This window comes from Onychostoma macrolepis, chromosome 24 (genome assembly GCF_012432095.1).
Source record: "Onychostoma macrolepis isolate SWU-2019 chromosome 24, ASM1243209v1, whole genome shotgun sequence".
NCBI lineage: Eukaryota > Metazoa > Chordata > Actinopteri > Cypriniformes > Cyprinidae > Onychostoma > Onychostoma macrolepis.
In genome coordinates, this window is record NC_081178.1 from 13,364,260 (window position 1) to 13,380,784 (window position 16,525).

Here is a 16,525-nt window from a genome sequence, read left to right on the forward strand (position 1 = left end):
GGATGCAAATACTCATCGCATAATATCTTGATCTCTCATAGCTGGCATGGACACCCTTCCTGGCTGCGTTCAGCGTGGGTCTGCAGGACTGTGATGACACTGAGGTGGCCTCTCTGTGTCTGGAGGGAATCCGCTGTGCTATCAGGATAGCGTGCATCTTCAGCATTCAGGTAATTTCACACATTACAGTAACAGTGAGGAGGCCATTTACTGAAGCTGAGAAAATCCTAGCATTTGTTTGCGTTACTATTCAGTCTGTCTGAATAAGTGCCTTTAAAAACTTCTGTCATCCTGGCCTGCAATGATCAACTGCTTAAAGTAGGGCTTCAAAACAATTAATCGCGATTAATCGCATTCAAAATAAAAGTTTGTTTAATACTATATGTGTGTGTACTATGTATATTTATTATGAATATATAAATACACACACGTACATGTGTATATATTAAGGAAAATATGTTAGATTTACATATTTATATATATAATATAAATTATATACGAGTATAAATATATGTGTGTGTATGTATGTATGTATGTGTGTGTGTATGTATGTATGTATGTATGTATATGTGTGTATACACATACACATACACAGTGGGGGAAAAAAATTATTTGATCCCCTGCTGATTTTGTACGTTTGCCCACTGACAAAGAAATGATCAGTCTATAATTCTAAAGGTAGGTTTATTTGAACAGTGAGAGACAGAATAACAACCAAAAAAATCCAAAAAAACGCATTTCAAAAAAGTTATAAATTGATTTGCATTTTAATGAGTCAAATAAGTATTTGATCCCCTATCAATCAGCAAGATTTCCGGGTTTCTTTTATACAGGTAAGGAGCTGAGATTCGGAGCATTCTCTTAAAGGGAGTGCTCCTAATCTCAGTTTATTACCTGTATAAAAGACAACCTGTCCACAGAAGCAATCAATCAATCAGATTCCAAACTCTCCACCATGGCCAAGACCAAAGAGCTGTCCAAGGATGTCAGGGACAAGATTGTAGACCTACTCAAAGCTGGAATGGGCTACAAGACCATCGCCAAGCAGCTTGGTGAGAAGGTGACAACGGTTGGTGTGATTATTCGCAAATGGAAGAAACCCAAAATAACTATCAATCTCCCTCGGACTGGGGCTCCATGCAAGATCTCACCTTGTGGAGTTTCAATGATCATGAGAAAGGTGAGGAATCAGCCCAGAACTACACGGGAGGATCTTGTCAATGATCTCAAGGCAGCTGGGACCATAGTTACCAAGAAAACAATTGGTAACCCACTACGCCGTGAAGGACTGAAATCCTGCAGTGCCCGCAAGGTCCCCCTGCTCAAGAAAGCACATGTATAGGCCCGTCTGAAGTTTGCCAATGATTCAGAGGAGAACTGGGTGAAAGTGTTGTGGTCAGATGAGACCAAAATCTAGCACTTTGGCATCAACTCAACTCGCCGTGTTTGGAGGAATACTGCCTATGACCCCAAGAACATCATCCCCACCATCAAACATGGAGGTGGAAACATTGTGTTTTGGGGGTGTTTTTCTGTTAAGGGGACAACTGCACCGCATCAAAGGGACGATGGACGGGGCGATGTACCGTCAGGGCCCGGGCATTGAAGCCAGCCAGGGCATTGAAAATGGGTCGTGGATGGGTATTCCAGCATGACAATGACCCAAAACACGGCCAAGGCAATATAGGAGTGGCTCAGGAAGAAGCACATTAAGGTCCTGGAGTGGCCTAGAAAATCCCATAGAAAATCTGTGGAGGGAGCTGAAGGTTCGAGTTGCCAAACGTCAGCCTTGAAACCTTAATGACTTGGAGAGGATCTGCAAAGAGGAGTGGGACAAAATTCTTCCTGAGATGTGTGCAAACCAGGTGGCCAACTACAAAAAATGTCTGAACTCTGTGATTGCCAACAAGGGTTTTGCCACCAAGTACTAAGTAATGTTTTGCGAAGGGGTCAAATACTTATTTGACTCATTAAAATGCAAATCAATTTACAAATCAATAACTTTTTTTTAATGCATTTTTCTGGATTTTTTTGTTGTTATTCTTTCTCTCACCGTTAAAATAAATCTACCATTAAAATTATAGACTGATCATTTCTTTGTCAGTGGGCAAACGTACAAAATAAGTAGGGGATCAAATAATTGTTTTCCCAACTGTATGTATATATGTATGTGTATATGTATATGTATGTGTATGTGTATGTATGTACAGTCATGGCCAAAAATATCGGCACCCTTGGTAAATATGATCAAAGAAGGCTGTGAAAATTAATCTGTATTGTTAGTGCTTTTAATCTTTTATTTAACTTTTATTTTATCTTTTATCTATCCTTTCATTGGATAATAAGAATTTAAAATGGGGAGAAATATCATTATGAAATAAATGTTTTTCTCAAATACACTTTGGACACAATTATTGGCACCCCTAGAAATTCTTATGAGTAAAATATCTCTGAAGTATATTCCCATTCATATTCACAATTTTGAGCACTCCAGGGTGATTATGAACATGAAATTATCCAGCCATGGCTTCCTGTTTCACAGAAATATAAATAGGAGGGAAAACAAAGCCCAAATTCCCTTAATCATCCATCACAATGAGAAAAACCAAAGAATATATTTCTGATGTGCAGCAAGATAATTGAGCTTCACAAATTAGTGAAGTGGCTTTAAGAAATGAGCTAGAGCAGTGAAAATTAAGAATTTCCAATCAACATAAAATGTTACGAAACTACCTGGAAGAGGACGTGTGTCTATATCGTCCTAATGCACGGTGAGAAGGAGAGTTTGAGTGGCTAAAGACTCTCCAAGGACCACAGCTGGAGAATTGCAGAAAATAGTTGAGTCTCGGGGTCAGAAAACCTTTAAAAAAGTTTTGTCAAAGAGCACCTACATCACCACATGTTGTTTGGGAGGGTTTCAAGAAAAATTCTCCTAGCTCATCCAAAAACAAACTCCAGCATATTCAGTTGTCAGACACGACTGGAACTTCAATTGGGACTGGCTTCTATGGTCAGATGAAACTAAAAAATGAGCTTTTTAGCAGCAAACACTCAAGATGGGTTTGGTGAACACAGGGATAAAAAGTACCCCATGTGTACAATGAAATATACTGCTGTATTTTTGAGGTTGTGGGCCTATATTTCTGCTGGAGGTCCTGGACATCTTTTTTAGACACATGGCATCATGGATTCTATCAAATACCAACAGATAAAAAATCAATAAGTGACTGACTCTGTTAGAAATCTTATAATGGGCCATGTTTGGATCTTCCAACCAACAAACACAAAAATTCCAAAACAACACAAAACTGGGTCACTGAGCACAAAACCAAGCTTCTGCTGGCCATTCCAGTCCTCTGACCTGAACCCTATAGAAAATGAGTGAGGTGAACTGAAGAGGAGAAGCACCAACATGGAGCTGGGAATCTAAAGGGTCTGGAGTGATTCTGGATGAAGGAATGGTCTCTGATCTCTTGTCAGGTGTTCTCTAACCTCATCAGGCATTAGAGGAGAAAATTTAGAGCTGTTAAACTGGCAAATGGAGGTTTCAAAAAGTATTGAATAAAATGGTGTCGTTAATTGTGGCCAATGTGTATTAGAGAAAAACATTTATTTCATAATGATATTTCCCCCCCATTTTAAATTCTTATTATCCAATGAAAGGTTAGATTTTTGTGAATTTTTAAATAAAAGATCAAAAGGATTAACAATACAGATTAATTTTCACAGCCTTCTTTGATCATATTTACCAAGGGTGCCGAATCGTGATTAATTGTTTTGCAGCCCTAGCTTAAAGGAATAGTTCACCCAAAAATGAAACTTTGAATCATTTACTCACCCTCATGTCATTCCATACCTCTATGACTTTCTTCTGTGGAACACTAAAGTAGATATTTTGAAGAATGTGCATGTTGCTCTTTTCCATACAGTTACAATGAATGGAGATTGCAGCTATAAAGCTCCAAATGGACCCAAAAACTTCATAAACGTGACTCATATTCAAAGTCATGATTGCCTTCCATGAGAAACAGACCAAAATTTCAGTCCAAAAAAAGTTTTTGTTCTGTGTTGGTTTATTCCAGTTGGAGCGAGACGCATACGTACAGGCTCTGGCCCGCTTCACGTTGCTGACGGCCAGCTCAGGCATCACCGAGATGAAGCAGAAGAACATCGACACCATCAAGACCCTCATCACAGTGGCTCACACGGATGGAAATTATTTAGGAAACTCTTGGCATGAGGTGAGCTCTGCCAAACCCAGCTCTTTGACAGGCCTGGATGTTTCCTATGCAAAGTGATTGGCAGATAGATATTATGAGGCGTTATTATTCTGTCTGTGTGTGCTCTAGATCCTGAAGTGCATTAGTCAGCTAGAGTTGGCCCAGCTCATTGGGACAGGAGTGAAGGCTCGGTACATATCAGGAACCGTACGGGGGAAGGAAGGCTTCATCACCAGCACCAAGGAACAGACGTCTGACGAGTACCTGGGCTTGGGTCAGTCAGTCACACTTCACATGGGCAGCAATTTGGTCTGTTACTGAGAAAATGTTTGTTGTTATTCATTAAAAAGCGATAACACAGATGCAGCATAGCAATAATTAAATAAGTCCATTATATGATAAATACGTTATTTATCAAATTTTAAAAATGTTGTTAATGTTTGGTTTGTAAAGTAAAATAAAAAAGTAAATAAAATATAAAAGTAAAAATATTTAATATATAAAAAGTAAAATATTTTCTTCAACATTTCCATGAGAGTAAAATAGGTTAATGAATATATGACAATAATATTGACTTAATTTAAAGGACATTTTGTCAAAAAACAAAAAGCATTATGTTCCACACAAGCACCATCATCATTGCAACTTTTCCAGCTGCCATTGCATCATATAAAACTCAAGCTAAATTATGATTAAGATTGCTTTATGATAATCCAGTATAATTATCCAGCAGCATTATGTGAAATGAAGTTTGTGTTTGTATAAACAACGTGATTTTTGTCACCGTAGGAGGGAACGTCGATCGCAAACAGATCGCAAGCATTCAGGAGTCTATTGGAGAGACCAGCTCGCAAAGTGTTGTGGTTGCTGTCGACCGGTAAGACAGTTGTCATTCATTCTAATGAACCTCATAATGTTACAAACACTAATATGTCTCTGGACTGTTACAAACACTTCTATTCTTCTCTGCAGGATATTTACAGGCTCTATCAGGCTTGATGGAAATGCCATCGGTAAGTACAAGATTTCATGTGTACATTTCTGCATTTGACAAACATGTATATTTACACTTACACAACCGTTTGTAAATTTGAGGTCGATACGATTTTTTTATGTTTTTGAACAAAAGCCTATTTGATCAAAATACAGTAATATTATTATAATTTAAAGTAATTGTTTTCCATTTTTAATACATTTTGAAATGCAGTTTATTCCTGTGATGGCAAAGCTGAATTTGTGAAGTGTGAATTTCACATGATCCTCCAGAAGTCATTCTAATATGCTGATCTGGGCCCGTATTCATGAAAAATCTTAGCGCTAAGAGTTGCTCCTAGTAACAAAATTCTAAGAAAATTCTTAGAAATGTGGGTGTTTCCCCTTAAAATTAAAGAAAAGATCCTAGTAAAGAAAAAAGTAATTCAGAAAGCATCTTAACCCTTAAAAGAGGTCTTAAGGTCCAAAATTGTTAGGAGTACGGACGAGGACTTTTAAGAGGCTTAAGAGTTTCTTTAGCAGTGGAGAAAATGGATGAAACATGAAGAGGGAGAAGAAATGTGTTGCACACAATGCATGACAGTGAGTTAATAAGACGCTACACATCAGATGGTGCAGGGATCATGTTTGTGACCGATCTTATTAGAGACACGCTAACATCTCCGACACCGCGCAGAAATGCCGTAGCGCCAGAAATGGACGTAAATCACTACATTAACTACATTAACATATTTGGCAACTGGAAAATGCAACTATGCAGAAGCGATGATTTGGGTCTGTTACAGCACTTTCAGAACCTTATTGTTGTCGCTGTTCATTTCCTATAAAATACATTCAGTATGACAGCATGGTAAATACAAAATAAAGAATATATACATATATAATGTGTGTGAGAGAGGGAGAGAGAGAGAGAGTACGGTAAAACAGGAAAAATTACGCCTGTAATTGTGAAAGCTTAAAATAAACCCTACACTTAAAAGCGCTCTTTTATTTCCTTTTTGGACAACCAACCAATCACAGTCTTCAAAAGACTGTCATCGCTAGCAACAGGGCCAGCCCCGCCTCCTCACTAAGATAAAAGTTTTTGTCTTTTCCTCGCTCAGAGTTGCTCTCAGGTTGCTCCTGAATCACTCCTAGTTAGAAATTTTTAAGCTAAATTAGGAGCTCTCTGAGAGGATTCTTAGAATCTTTAAGAATACGGGCCCTGGTGCTCAAAAATCAAACCTTTTGTAACATTATAAATGTTTTTACTGTCACTTTTGATCAGAATTAACAATAATATTTACATGTAGTTATTTTTCAGATGGTTTTATCCAAAACGACTTAAAAATGAGGAAAATAGAAACATTAAATTAAATTATAGATTTAATTAAAATTATTGATTTAATTTATTAATTGAATTGAATTGAATTATTATTATTTTTAGAATTATTATTATTATTCTTACAAAAATTTTTACTGACCCTAAACCTTTGAACGGTAGTGTATGTTGCATTCAGACTATGCATTTTATCTGTTTTTTTTCTTTCTTTTTTTTTCTGGGATTTGAATCCATGACCTGCTCTGTCATATCAGGGAAGATTTAAGTTTTTGTTATAATTTGTAGTAATTTTGTTGTTCTTTTGTCATTTTTAAATAATCTTTTTTTTATTTAGATTTATTTCTTTTTTGTTAGTAATTCAGTTTAGTTTTAGTAATTTTTCGTACTTAAACTTCTTTTATTTTAGTTATTTGCTAATGCAACATTTCCACTTTTCATATTTTAATAGAATTTTTTTAATAGATTATTTTATTATTATTTCATTTCTGCTGTTAACAAAACTTTCTAAATGGTTATAGTTTTTGGTAACAATAACAGAACTGGTTATGAGCAATTCATTTCAAGGAATTGCTTAAAGATTAATTTAGTCATTTACTTAGTAGTGTTAAAATTTAGAAAAATTTTCAAATTTAATTTAACTTCTTACAAAAAATTTTTACTGACTCCAAACCTTTCAGTGGTAGTGTATACTGCATTCAGACTATGCATTTTAACTTTTTTTTTCTTTTTTTTTTTTTTTCTGGGATTTGAATCCATGACCTGCTCTGTCATATCAGAGAAGATTTAAGTGAAATCTTGTTGACCGATGTTGTGTTTCGCAGTGGATTTTGTACGATGGCTGTGTGCTGTATCGATGGACGAACTGGCCTCTCCTACACACCCTCGAATGTTCAGTCTGCAGAAGATCGTGGAGATATCGTACTACAACATGGGTCGTATCAGGCTACAGTGGTCCAGGATATGGGAGGTTATAGGGGATCATTTCAATAAGGTGAGTTCAAAGCCGCCACCAAATTAGCGCCGGAAGGTAATCGGTCCATGAAGAGTGTGTGTCACGGTGGCTTTGTATAATATCAGAGAAATCTAATGATGCTTTTAAATTTCACTCTGCCTGCGGGAGGGCATAGTTGATAGATTGAAGAAGAGCCGAAAATGAAAACGCAGCACTCCTGATGCTTTAACATTCCCTGTCTCTTTGGTTTTCTGTTTGGGCTCAGGTTGGCTGTAATCCCAATGAGGATGTTGCTATTTTTGCTGTCGATTCTCTGAGGCAGCTGTCCATGAAATTTTTGGAGAAGGGCGAGTTGGCCAATTTCAGATTCCAGAAGGATTTCCTCAGGCCGTTTGAGCACATAATGAAAAAGAACAGGTGAGCGTTTCAATTTACACTGTGATGAAAGTGAAATATCACTGAATAACACAGGCCAGACCTTTTTCAAACATAGAAAGTGTCAGTTGAATAACCAAACAAATTGTGATAAACTGCATGGTTTGACGTACAAATGTGTAAGTCTTGCCTTAGGACGGGTTAGAGATGCAAGTTTTGTGCTGAATGTAGTTGTTGTTTCTCTCAGGCGGATGTACTGCTTCTAAATGTCATCTTCTAAAGGGCTCTGCTCTGGATTCAGGAGACTGGAGTGCCTGCATCCAAATATTTTAAAATCTTCTTTACGTCATGTTTCCTGCTTAGTTTAAATATACAAAATGCTTTTTCTTCTTTTAAGTGTCGGTAAACATTTTCGACTTTCACAACATGCCATGCAGACATAAGCAGAAGGTCTTGTTTATTAGTCCAGCTACATTATATAGTTTTTCATTTAACATTAGTGGTGTATTGATCCATAGGGAATAAGTAAAAGTTAAAATAACTACATTTTTAAATCAAGTGACAGTGGCTCTGTAGTGTAGCTTTTCCAATAACAAACTATTTTTCTGTAAAGTAGGCACAGCTTTAAAATTAATGAAAAATGTAAATCTTTTATTTTGAATTATTTTCAATAAAATTTAAATAAATTATATGTATAATTTTGTTTTAGTTACACTAATGTTTAAAGGAAGATAATGATAATGTTTAAAGGAAGATAATGAAGATAATTAAATAGTAGAAATTGGTTGTAGAAATAGTAGAAATTGCAATGTCTATAATTTTATATATATATATATATATATATATATATATATATATATATATATATATATATATATATATATATATATATATATATATATATATATATATATATATATATATATATATATATATATATATATATAGTATAGTATTGGCAGTTAATTTAGTTAATCAGTCTATGATTAATAAAAAAATTATGAAAAGTTATTTTAGGATTATTTATATACACTTATAGTGTTTATTAGTTTTATTATTTTAGTTTGTTGTAATTTTATTTTAGTGTTAGTAATTCAGTTTAGCTTTAGCAATTTTAGTACTTCAACTTTTATTTTAGTTATTTGCTAATGCAACTTTCACTTTTAATTCATTTTTAATATTTTAATAGATTTTTAATAGATTATTTTATCATTTTATTTCTGCTGTTAACAAAACTTTCTAAATGGTTATCGTTTTAGGTAACAGCACTGGTTATGAGCAATTAATATCAAAGAATTGCTTAAAGGGGTCATATGACATTGCTAAAAAGAACATTATTTTGTGTAATACAATGTGTTTATGCGGTTTAAGGTTAAAAAAACACATTATTTTCCACATACTGTACATTATTGTTGCTCCTCTATGCCCCGCCTTTCTGAAACACGTCAATTTTTACAAAGCTCATCGTTCTGTGAAGCAAGGTGCACTCTGATTGGCCAGCTATCAAGTGCGTTGTGATTGGCTGAATACCTCAAGTGTGAGACGGAAATGTTACGTCCCTTACCGTACTGTAATGCCGTGTCCCGGCGCGACGACACAAAAACAATAAAACCCATTACAAACGAGGCATTTGTTGCATCCAGTGGGAACATAATTACTGATTATAATGACTTACACTGTCTTTTTATGCGTCGCATTGCATCGCGCCGCATAAACATTACCATGTCTGCATTTGTGATCAGAGAAACGATAAACAACAAGCGCTACTCTACACTGCTCAAAACTCGCATTTGAATCGTCAGTGGCAAATTCTTTAAATAAGAAAACGTACTTACAGGCTGTGAGTCAGAAGCGCCAAACTGTGCCAAACGACGTTGGAATTCCCCCACTTTATAGAAACAGTCTTTGAGCACAGCTGGCAGGCTACTCCCAGGTTCAGGAAACAGTCCTCCGTAAAATGCGCTGCGCACACACTAATATTTGGGTTGAACTGTTCTGGAACAGTGTTGTAAATACAACTTAACCACTGATTTCTAGTTGTGTCCTCTTTTGGAAGCCAAAACAAAGTAGTTTCGCTTTCACAACGAAACACAGCGTCTCCAGAACATGGCGCCGTTGGCAGCAACAACACTATAGTGAGAATAATAGTTCCGTCTTATTTCTTTGCGTATACATGTGGGTTTTGTTTTGCAAATCTTCCCACACAGTGGGAAAAAATTTGTAGTGAAATTAACATAAATTAAAATACTTTCAAATTCAATTATATAAACTATTTTCATCTATTTATTAGTTGTATTTTGTGTAAATTTATACTTTCAAATATGATGCCTCCATCATCATTGAATTCCTCATTGCCAAAGTAGAGTAGCAAACTACTTTTTTCTAAAAGGTACTATAGCCTAGCTACTTTACATTAGAAGCAGCCTGGCAATCTTCACTTTTAAAGTAGCTTCTCCATCAGTGGAAGGAAGCGAAGAAGAGAAAGTTATATTAGCTCATATGGACCCTGCAGTACTCATTAGGCTTAGTGAGTGAACACAGTGTCAGAAGCCATCATGACTAAACTCCATGACTGATGGAGAAAAATGAACTTGTCTACATGTGTTTGCCCTTGCAGAATGAGATGAAGAGAGCGCGCGTGTGTGTGTGTGTGTGTGTCTGTGTGTGTGCGTGTGTGTGCGCGTGCATTTTTGTGACAAATGAGGACATAAATTTGTCTAATGACAAGGGTATGGCATAGGTATTACAAGGAGAAGGTGACTTTTCAGGACATTACCCCATGTCCCCACATTTCAAAACGCTTATAAATCACACAGAATGAAGTGTATTGAAAATCTAAAATAGCACAAAGTTTCCTGTAAGGGGTAGGGTTAGGTGTAAGGTTGGTGTAGGGCAATAGCACATACAGTTTGTACAGTATAAAAACCATTATGCCTATGGGATGTCCCCACTTTTCACAAAAACAAACGTGTGTGTGTGTGTGTGTGTGTCTGTCTATGTGTTTTCCTGCTTTATTCACATGCTTCTTCTCTGTCTACAGATCTCCCACCATTAGGGACATGGTGGTCCGCTGTATAGCCCAGATGGTCAACTCTCAGGCTGGGAATATTAGATCAGGGTGGAAAAACATTTTCTCTGTGTTCCATCTCGCTGCCTCTGATCAGGATGAGAGTATTGTAGAGCTGGCCTTCCAGACAACTGGACACATCGTCAGTAAGTGCCTGCTGGAGATCAAGGATTCTCTGGTTTAGGATACAAATTATGCAAGATAAATCTCTATTTTAGGAATTACTCATGAAGAGCTTGTTTAATTAATTCATTCATTTTTTAATTAAACCTTATTTAAATTAAACCTAATTTTAATTTAACACAAAAACCTTACATGAAATAAATAATAAAAAACAAATCATAGTATTTTTATAGAAGAGAACACTGTTTTTCCTATAATAATTTATTATGAAAATGTTTAAATTGCTAAATGCTAAAATGAAAAAATGAAATGTTAAAATAAAAAATGCTAAATAGAAACATTTTCACTGGTGGACCTCCATCCGACTTGTATATTAGCTGCAGAATATATTTCAAGCATTTTATTTAATTTTAATTTTCTTATTTAGTTTATTTTTTCATTTCCTTTTTTATCCTTCCACTTATTGGTCAATTTGTTTATTTCTTTTTTTTGGAACAAAAGTTAATTTAGTTTTATATGAATAATGTATTAATTTAATTATAATTATTAATAAATAGTAATAAAATAAAGTATTATAAAATTGTTGTTTTTATTTTTTATTATTACAGCTATTACACCTTTGAATTATTACAGCTAAAATTATTATTTTTTATTTTATTTATATTTCTGGTATTCATGATCATTTATCAGTTTCCACACTTATATTTTTAGTTTTAGTTTCAGGTTTTTTTTTTTTGTTTTTTTTTTAAATCTCGGTGGATTGGAAAGGAAGATTTGAATTGTGAACATTTATTAACTTTTTTATTTAATTTTTATTTGTTTAAAAATGCTGTTTGTAAAAGGCCTCTGTTGTCTCTTCTCTCCTCACAGCGAATGTATTTGAGAAACATTTCCCAGCTACCATTGATTCCTTCCAGGACGCTGTCAAATGTCTGTCCGAGTTCGCCTGCAACGCTTCTTTCCCCGATACCAGCATGGAGGCAATCCGTCTCATCCGCCACTGCGCCAAATACGTCTCCGACCGACCTCAGGTCAGTGCTAACGAGTGCGCTCTCCATAACAGCTGAATTATGATCTGACCCCGGGTCAAGCTTTAGATAGGCATTCACTAAATGGATTACGCTTGAGGAGACCACAGGGCACTTTTAACGAGAAAACGATCATTACCAGACGCCGTAATGAGCAAAAACTAAAGGCCTTTATTAAGTAGATGGAAAATGTAAACGATCTGTTTTCTGCTCTCCATGAAGGGTGATTGTGTTATGAGCTGTGTTTGTGCTTGTTAAGTGCTTTAGTCCTTTGGTGTTTCTAAAGTGGAGATTAGTGAAGGCAACCCACATTGAGCCTTCCACTGCTTCCCACCAAGGGTTGCCAGATTGAGGCAAAAACCTTTTGATCAGTGAATGCAGCTTGTAGTCAAGCAGCATGTGTCTTCTGGCATGTGCTTAAGTATGTGCTAAGCAAATCAAATAAGGCTCTGTGAACAACCTGTATTCTGTGTCGGCAGGCATTTAAAGACTATACCAGTGATGATATGAATGTTGCGCCGGAGGACCGCGTCTGGGTGAGAGGCTGGTTCCCCATCCTCTTTGAGCTGTCATGCATCATCAACAGGTGTAAGCTGGATGTCCGGACCAGGTTAGCGGCAAACCTACAATACAGACAAATCTCAAATCTTTTTTAATAATAGTTCATAGTTTTTGATAAATGTTTAAAACTACAGAATGAGTTAACTTGCTCCTAGTGTTTTTTTTCCCCCAGTAAAGTTTGTAAAGACCACACACAAATTATGAAGAGTGAGGAAAAAGTATTTAGGAAAAAAAAAAATTAATCTAAATTAATACATTTAGATTTACACTAAATATTTACACCATTCAAAAGTTTGAGGTGAAGTTTTTTTTTGAAGAAATATTTATTCAGTTGATTAAAATGCATTCAATTAAAATTCAAAAGTGACGGTAAATATTTGTATTTTATTTTATTTCAAATAAATATGAAAAATTATATTCTTATATATTCTTATATCCTTGAAATATTAACCAGCACTGTTTTCAGCATTGATGACAATAAGAAATGTTTCTTGAACACCAAATTCTAATTTGCCATCACAGGAGTAAATTAAATTTTAAAATATATTAAAACAGAAAACTATGGAAGCCCGTTTCTGCCACTGAATAAAAAAAAAAAAAAAAAAAGGTAATTGTGACTTTTTATCTCTCAATTCTTTTTTTTTCTCGTAATTGCGAGTTTACATCGTACAATTCTGACTTTTTTCTCAGAATTGCATGATATAAACTTGCAGTCGCAGGTTATAAAGTCAGTATTGCGTGATATAAACTCGCAATTACGAGGAAAAAATTCAGAATTCTGACTTTCTCAGAATTGAGTTTAAATCTTGCAATTCTGAGTTTTTTTCTCGCAATTGCGAGTTTATATCACGCAATAGTGACTTTATAACTCGCAACTGCCTGACTTTTTTTCTCAGAAGTGGGAGTGTATATCTCACAATTGTGACTTTATAACTCACAATTACCTTTTTTATTTATTTATTTTTTCAGTGGCAGAAACGTTATTAAAGTTATAATAAATTGTAATAATGTTTTTTTTTTTCTGTTTTTTTTTATTCTAAATACAGATTTTTTTTCAAAACAAACAAAACAAATCTTACCAACCCCAAACTTTGGAACGATCATTTATATTAATTATATTTTCTAGCAAAACATTTAAAGTGTGATTTAAGTGTCAGTTTTGAGGCTACAATTATTGCCAACAGTTAAAATCTGAAATCTTGCGAATAGCATTGTCAGTCTTTTTCACCTTATCCCAACAATCTATTTTTGTTTTGTTTGTCAGGGGTCTGACGGTGATGTTTGAGGTGATGAAGACGTACGGTCACACCTACGAGAAACACTGGTGGCAGGATCTGTTCCGCATCGTGTTCAGGATCTTCGACAACATGAAGCTTCCAGAGCAACAGACTGAGGCAAGTCAACATCAGCACTGAAACCTGTCCTAGAAGATAAGACATCCATTTTAGAAAGTGTCACCAGCACAGATATTGTTCGGAACGGGACTCTCTCTGGCATTCACATAATCATGTGGTAGCACTCCAGTATCTTCATGCCAAGGACGGAAAACCGTGACTAATGTTCTATTATGTATCTTCCTACAGAAAGCGGAGTGGATGACCACCACCTGCAATCATGCACTTTATGCTATCTGTGACGTTTTCACACAGTACTTTGAATCTCTCAGCGATGTTCTGTTAGATGATATCCTCTCTCAACTCTACTGGTGTGTGCAGCAAGGTGAGTGTTCAGTACCAGCAATAGACAAGGTACAATTGCAGTACATTTACAGTGACCCTGTTGAGAAAACAACATTGTTCAAAATGCTGAAGACTAGAGGATTTTGTGTGTAGGCAGTTCATTGAAATGCACATATGAATTATGACTTCAGGTCATGATCTCACTCGCTCATCTCTCCTCACAGATAATGAGCAATTAGCAAGATCAGGCACTAATTGCCTTGAAAACGTGGTCATCCTCAATGGTGAGAAGTTTAACGCTGAGACCTGGGACAAGACCTGCAACTGTATGCTAGACATCTTCAAAACCACCATCCCACACATGTGAGTGTTCACATAACTCTTTTTTATTTTTTCCAGAATTTATGGTTTATTCTTTTCTTAAGGGGTCATTTTATAAAAGAATTGTTAATAGTTTCCCTCTTATATAAATGTATAAAAATGACTGAGTTTTAAATTTTCAACAAAAACTGTTCAACAAAAAAAATTATACCAAATATTATGCCTTCTTTGTAAATGCATGCTGGAAACAGCATTTAGTTTTTTATTCTCTATACAAAAATCAACCCTTTACTATCATATTTTTACCTTTCTAAAGTAATCAGCAACTCCATAATTTAAAGAGAAAGTTCTAATGGCTTAATTCTTTCAACAATGTGAACTCTTTAAGAACAAGTCTTGTATTAAACAAAAGACTCTTAAAAACTCAATATTTGTAGAAATATCTGCAATAAATTATCTTTCTAATAAACATCTTGTAGCTAAATTAATTGTACAAGTATCAACCCTTTTACTTTTATTTATTTTTTATTTTTAAGTAAACAACCTTAAATGCTATTTGTAAAAAAAAAAAAAAAAAAGTACATTAAATTCTCTTTTGAATAAATGTCTTGTAGCTAAATTAACTGTAGAAGTGTCAACCCTGTTACTATGATTTTGTATAGTAAACAACTGATTATTAAGCACTGAATATTTGTGGAAATATTTGCATTAAATTCTCTTTCTAATAAACACATTGTAGCTAAATTAACTACTAAAATTTCAACCCTGTTACTATAATTTTTTTATTAAATGCTTGATATTTGTAGAAATATCTGCAATAAATTGAGATTTTTTTAAATAACTTATACGGAAGACATGTAATGGTAACAGGGCTGACAGTTTTTACAGCTTTATTTGACATCAAACCCTTTTCCCTTTTTGGCATAATTATATAAAAAACAAAATATTAATTTAGTGTGATATGGCAACCCATATCATTAAACTGGAAAAGGCACCTGCACCCTCTAACCCAGCTCTGTGTTGTTTTCAGGCTGTTGACATGGAGACCGGCTGGTACAGAGGGAGATCATGTGACTCAGCTCGACTCTGATAAACAGCTGGTATGCAAATAAGATTTCCAGACTGTGCTCAAAGTTTAAGTGTTCATGGAGGGTCATCTCAACCAGATGCTCTTCTAGTGCTATAGGAGTTCGTTTAATGTTAGAATATTAATAAGTATTGATTTGGTGCTTACAGGACTCCATTTCCCAGAAGTCAGTGGATATTCAGACTCGGTCAGATGACCAGCAGTCGGTGAACAGTATGGAGAAGGCTTTGGCTGAAAACCGCAGGCAGAGTCAGTTCAGTGTGGCTTCAGGCATGTATCAGGGTGGTCAACCATCCAGATTATTGTTCTTTATTGATCTTTTATTTCTTCTTCTTTTTTTGCTCCACAATATTTCATAACTGAATGATTTGAAACTCAACTATGAAACTAAAATTGCTAGATATTGTTACTTTCATTAATTATACATTTTAGCACAAATACAACAAATGATGAGTTAGAATTCAAAAAAATATATAAATTTTAGCCCAGATTTTAGCCTGATTTCATAAAGCACCCAGAACATACTGACTATCAGCTGGTCAGCTGTTCATTTTGTGTTTCCATATGCGATCTCCCCAGAAGCCCAGGAACAAAGGCTGTTTGCAGCTCTGCTCATAAAGTGTGTTGTCCAGCTGGAGCTCATTCAGACCATAGACAACATTGTGTTCTTTCCTGCAACTAGTAAGAAGGAGGATGCTGAAAACTTTGCAGCAGCACAGGTACAATCTTTTACAAACTCTGATTATAAACAAATGTGTTTTTTAACTTTTGCATACTTGGGATTACAGTCAGGAAATG

The 16,525-nt window shown here is 35.2% G+C and overlaps 1 protein-coding gene across 2 annotated transcripts in view; it reads left to right on the plus strand.

Annotated features, from left to right (window-relative positions):
- The window catches only part of arfgef1 (ADP-ribosylation factor guanine nucleotide-exchange factor 1 (brefeldin A-inhibited)), a 73,032-nt gene that overhangs the window by 50,653 nt on the left and 5,854 nt on the right, over window positions 1-16,525 (plus strand). Inside the window, exons 20-35 of one of the 2 annotated variants that reach the window (XM_058765058.1) lie at window positions 42-170; window positions 4,083-4,241; window positions 4,350-4,494; window positions 5,010-5,097; window positions 5,193-5,233; window positions 7,356-7,525; window positions 7,752-7,903; window positions 10,902-11,074; window positions 11,922-12,082; window positions 12,559-12,689; window positions 13,905-14,038; window positions 14,228-14,359; window positions 14,544-14,682; window positions 15,671-15,740; window positions 15,877-15,997; window positions 16,307-16,446. In XM_058765058.1, coding sequence (XP_058621041.1) covers window positions 42-170; window positions 4,083-4,241; window positions 4,350-4,494; window positions 5,010-5,097; window positions 5,193-5,233; window positions 7,356-7,525; window positions 7,752-7,903; window positions 10,902-11,074; window positions 11,922-12,082; window positions 12,559-12,689; window positions 13,905-14,038; window positions 14,228-14,359; window positions 14,544-14,682; window positions 15,671-15,740; window positions 15,877-15,997; window positions 16,307-16,446 — 2,085 coding nt within the window. The remainder of the gene's footprint in view (window positions 1-41; window positions 171-4,082; window positions 4,242-4,349; window positions 4,495-5,009; window positions 5,098-5,192; window positions 5,234-7,355; window positions 7,526-7,751; window positions 7,904-10,901; window positions 11,075-11,921; window positions 12,083-12,558; window positions 12,690-13,904; window positions 14,039-14,227; window positions 14,360-14,543; window positions 14,683-15,670; window positions 15,741-15,876; window positions 15,998-16,306; window positions 16,447-16,525) is intronic. The other variant, XM_058765059.1, reaches the window with a different exon arrangement.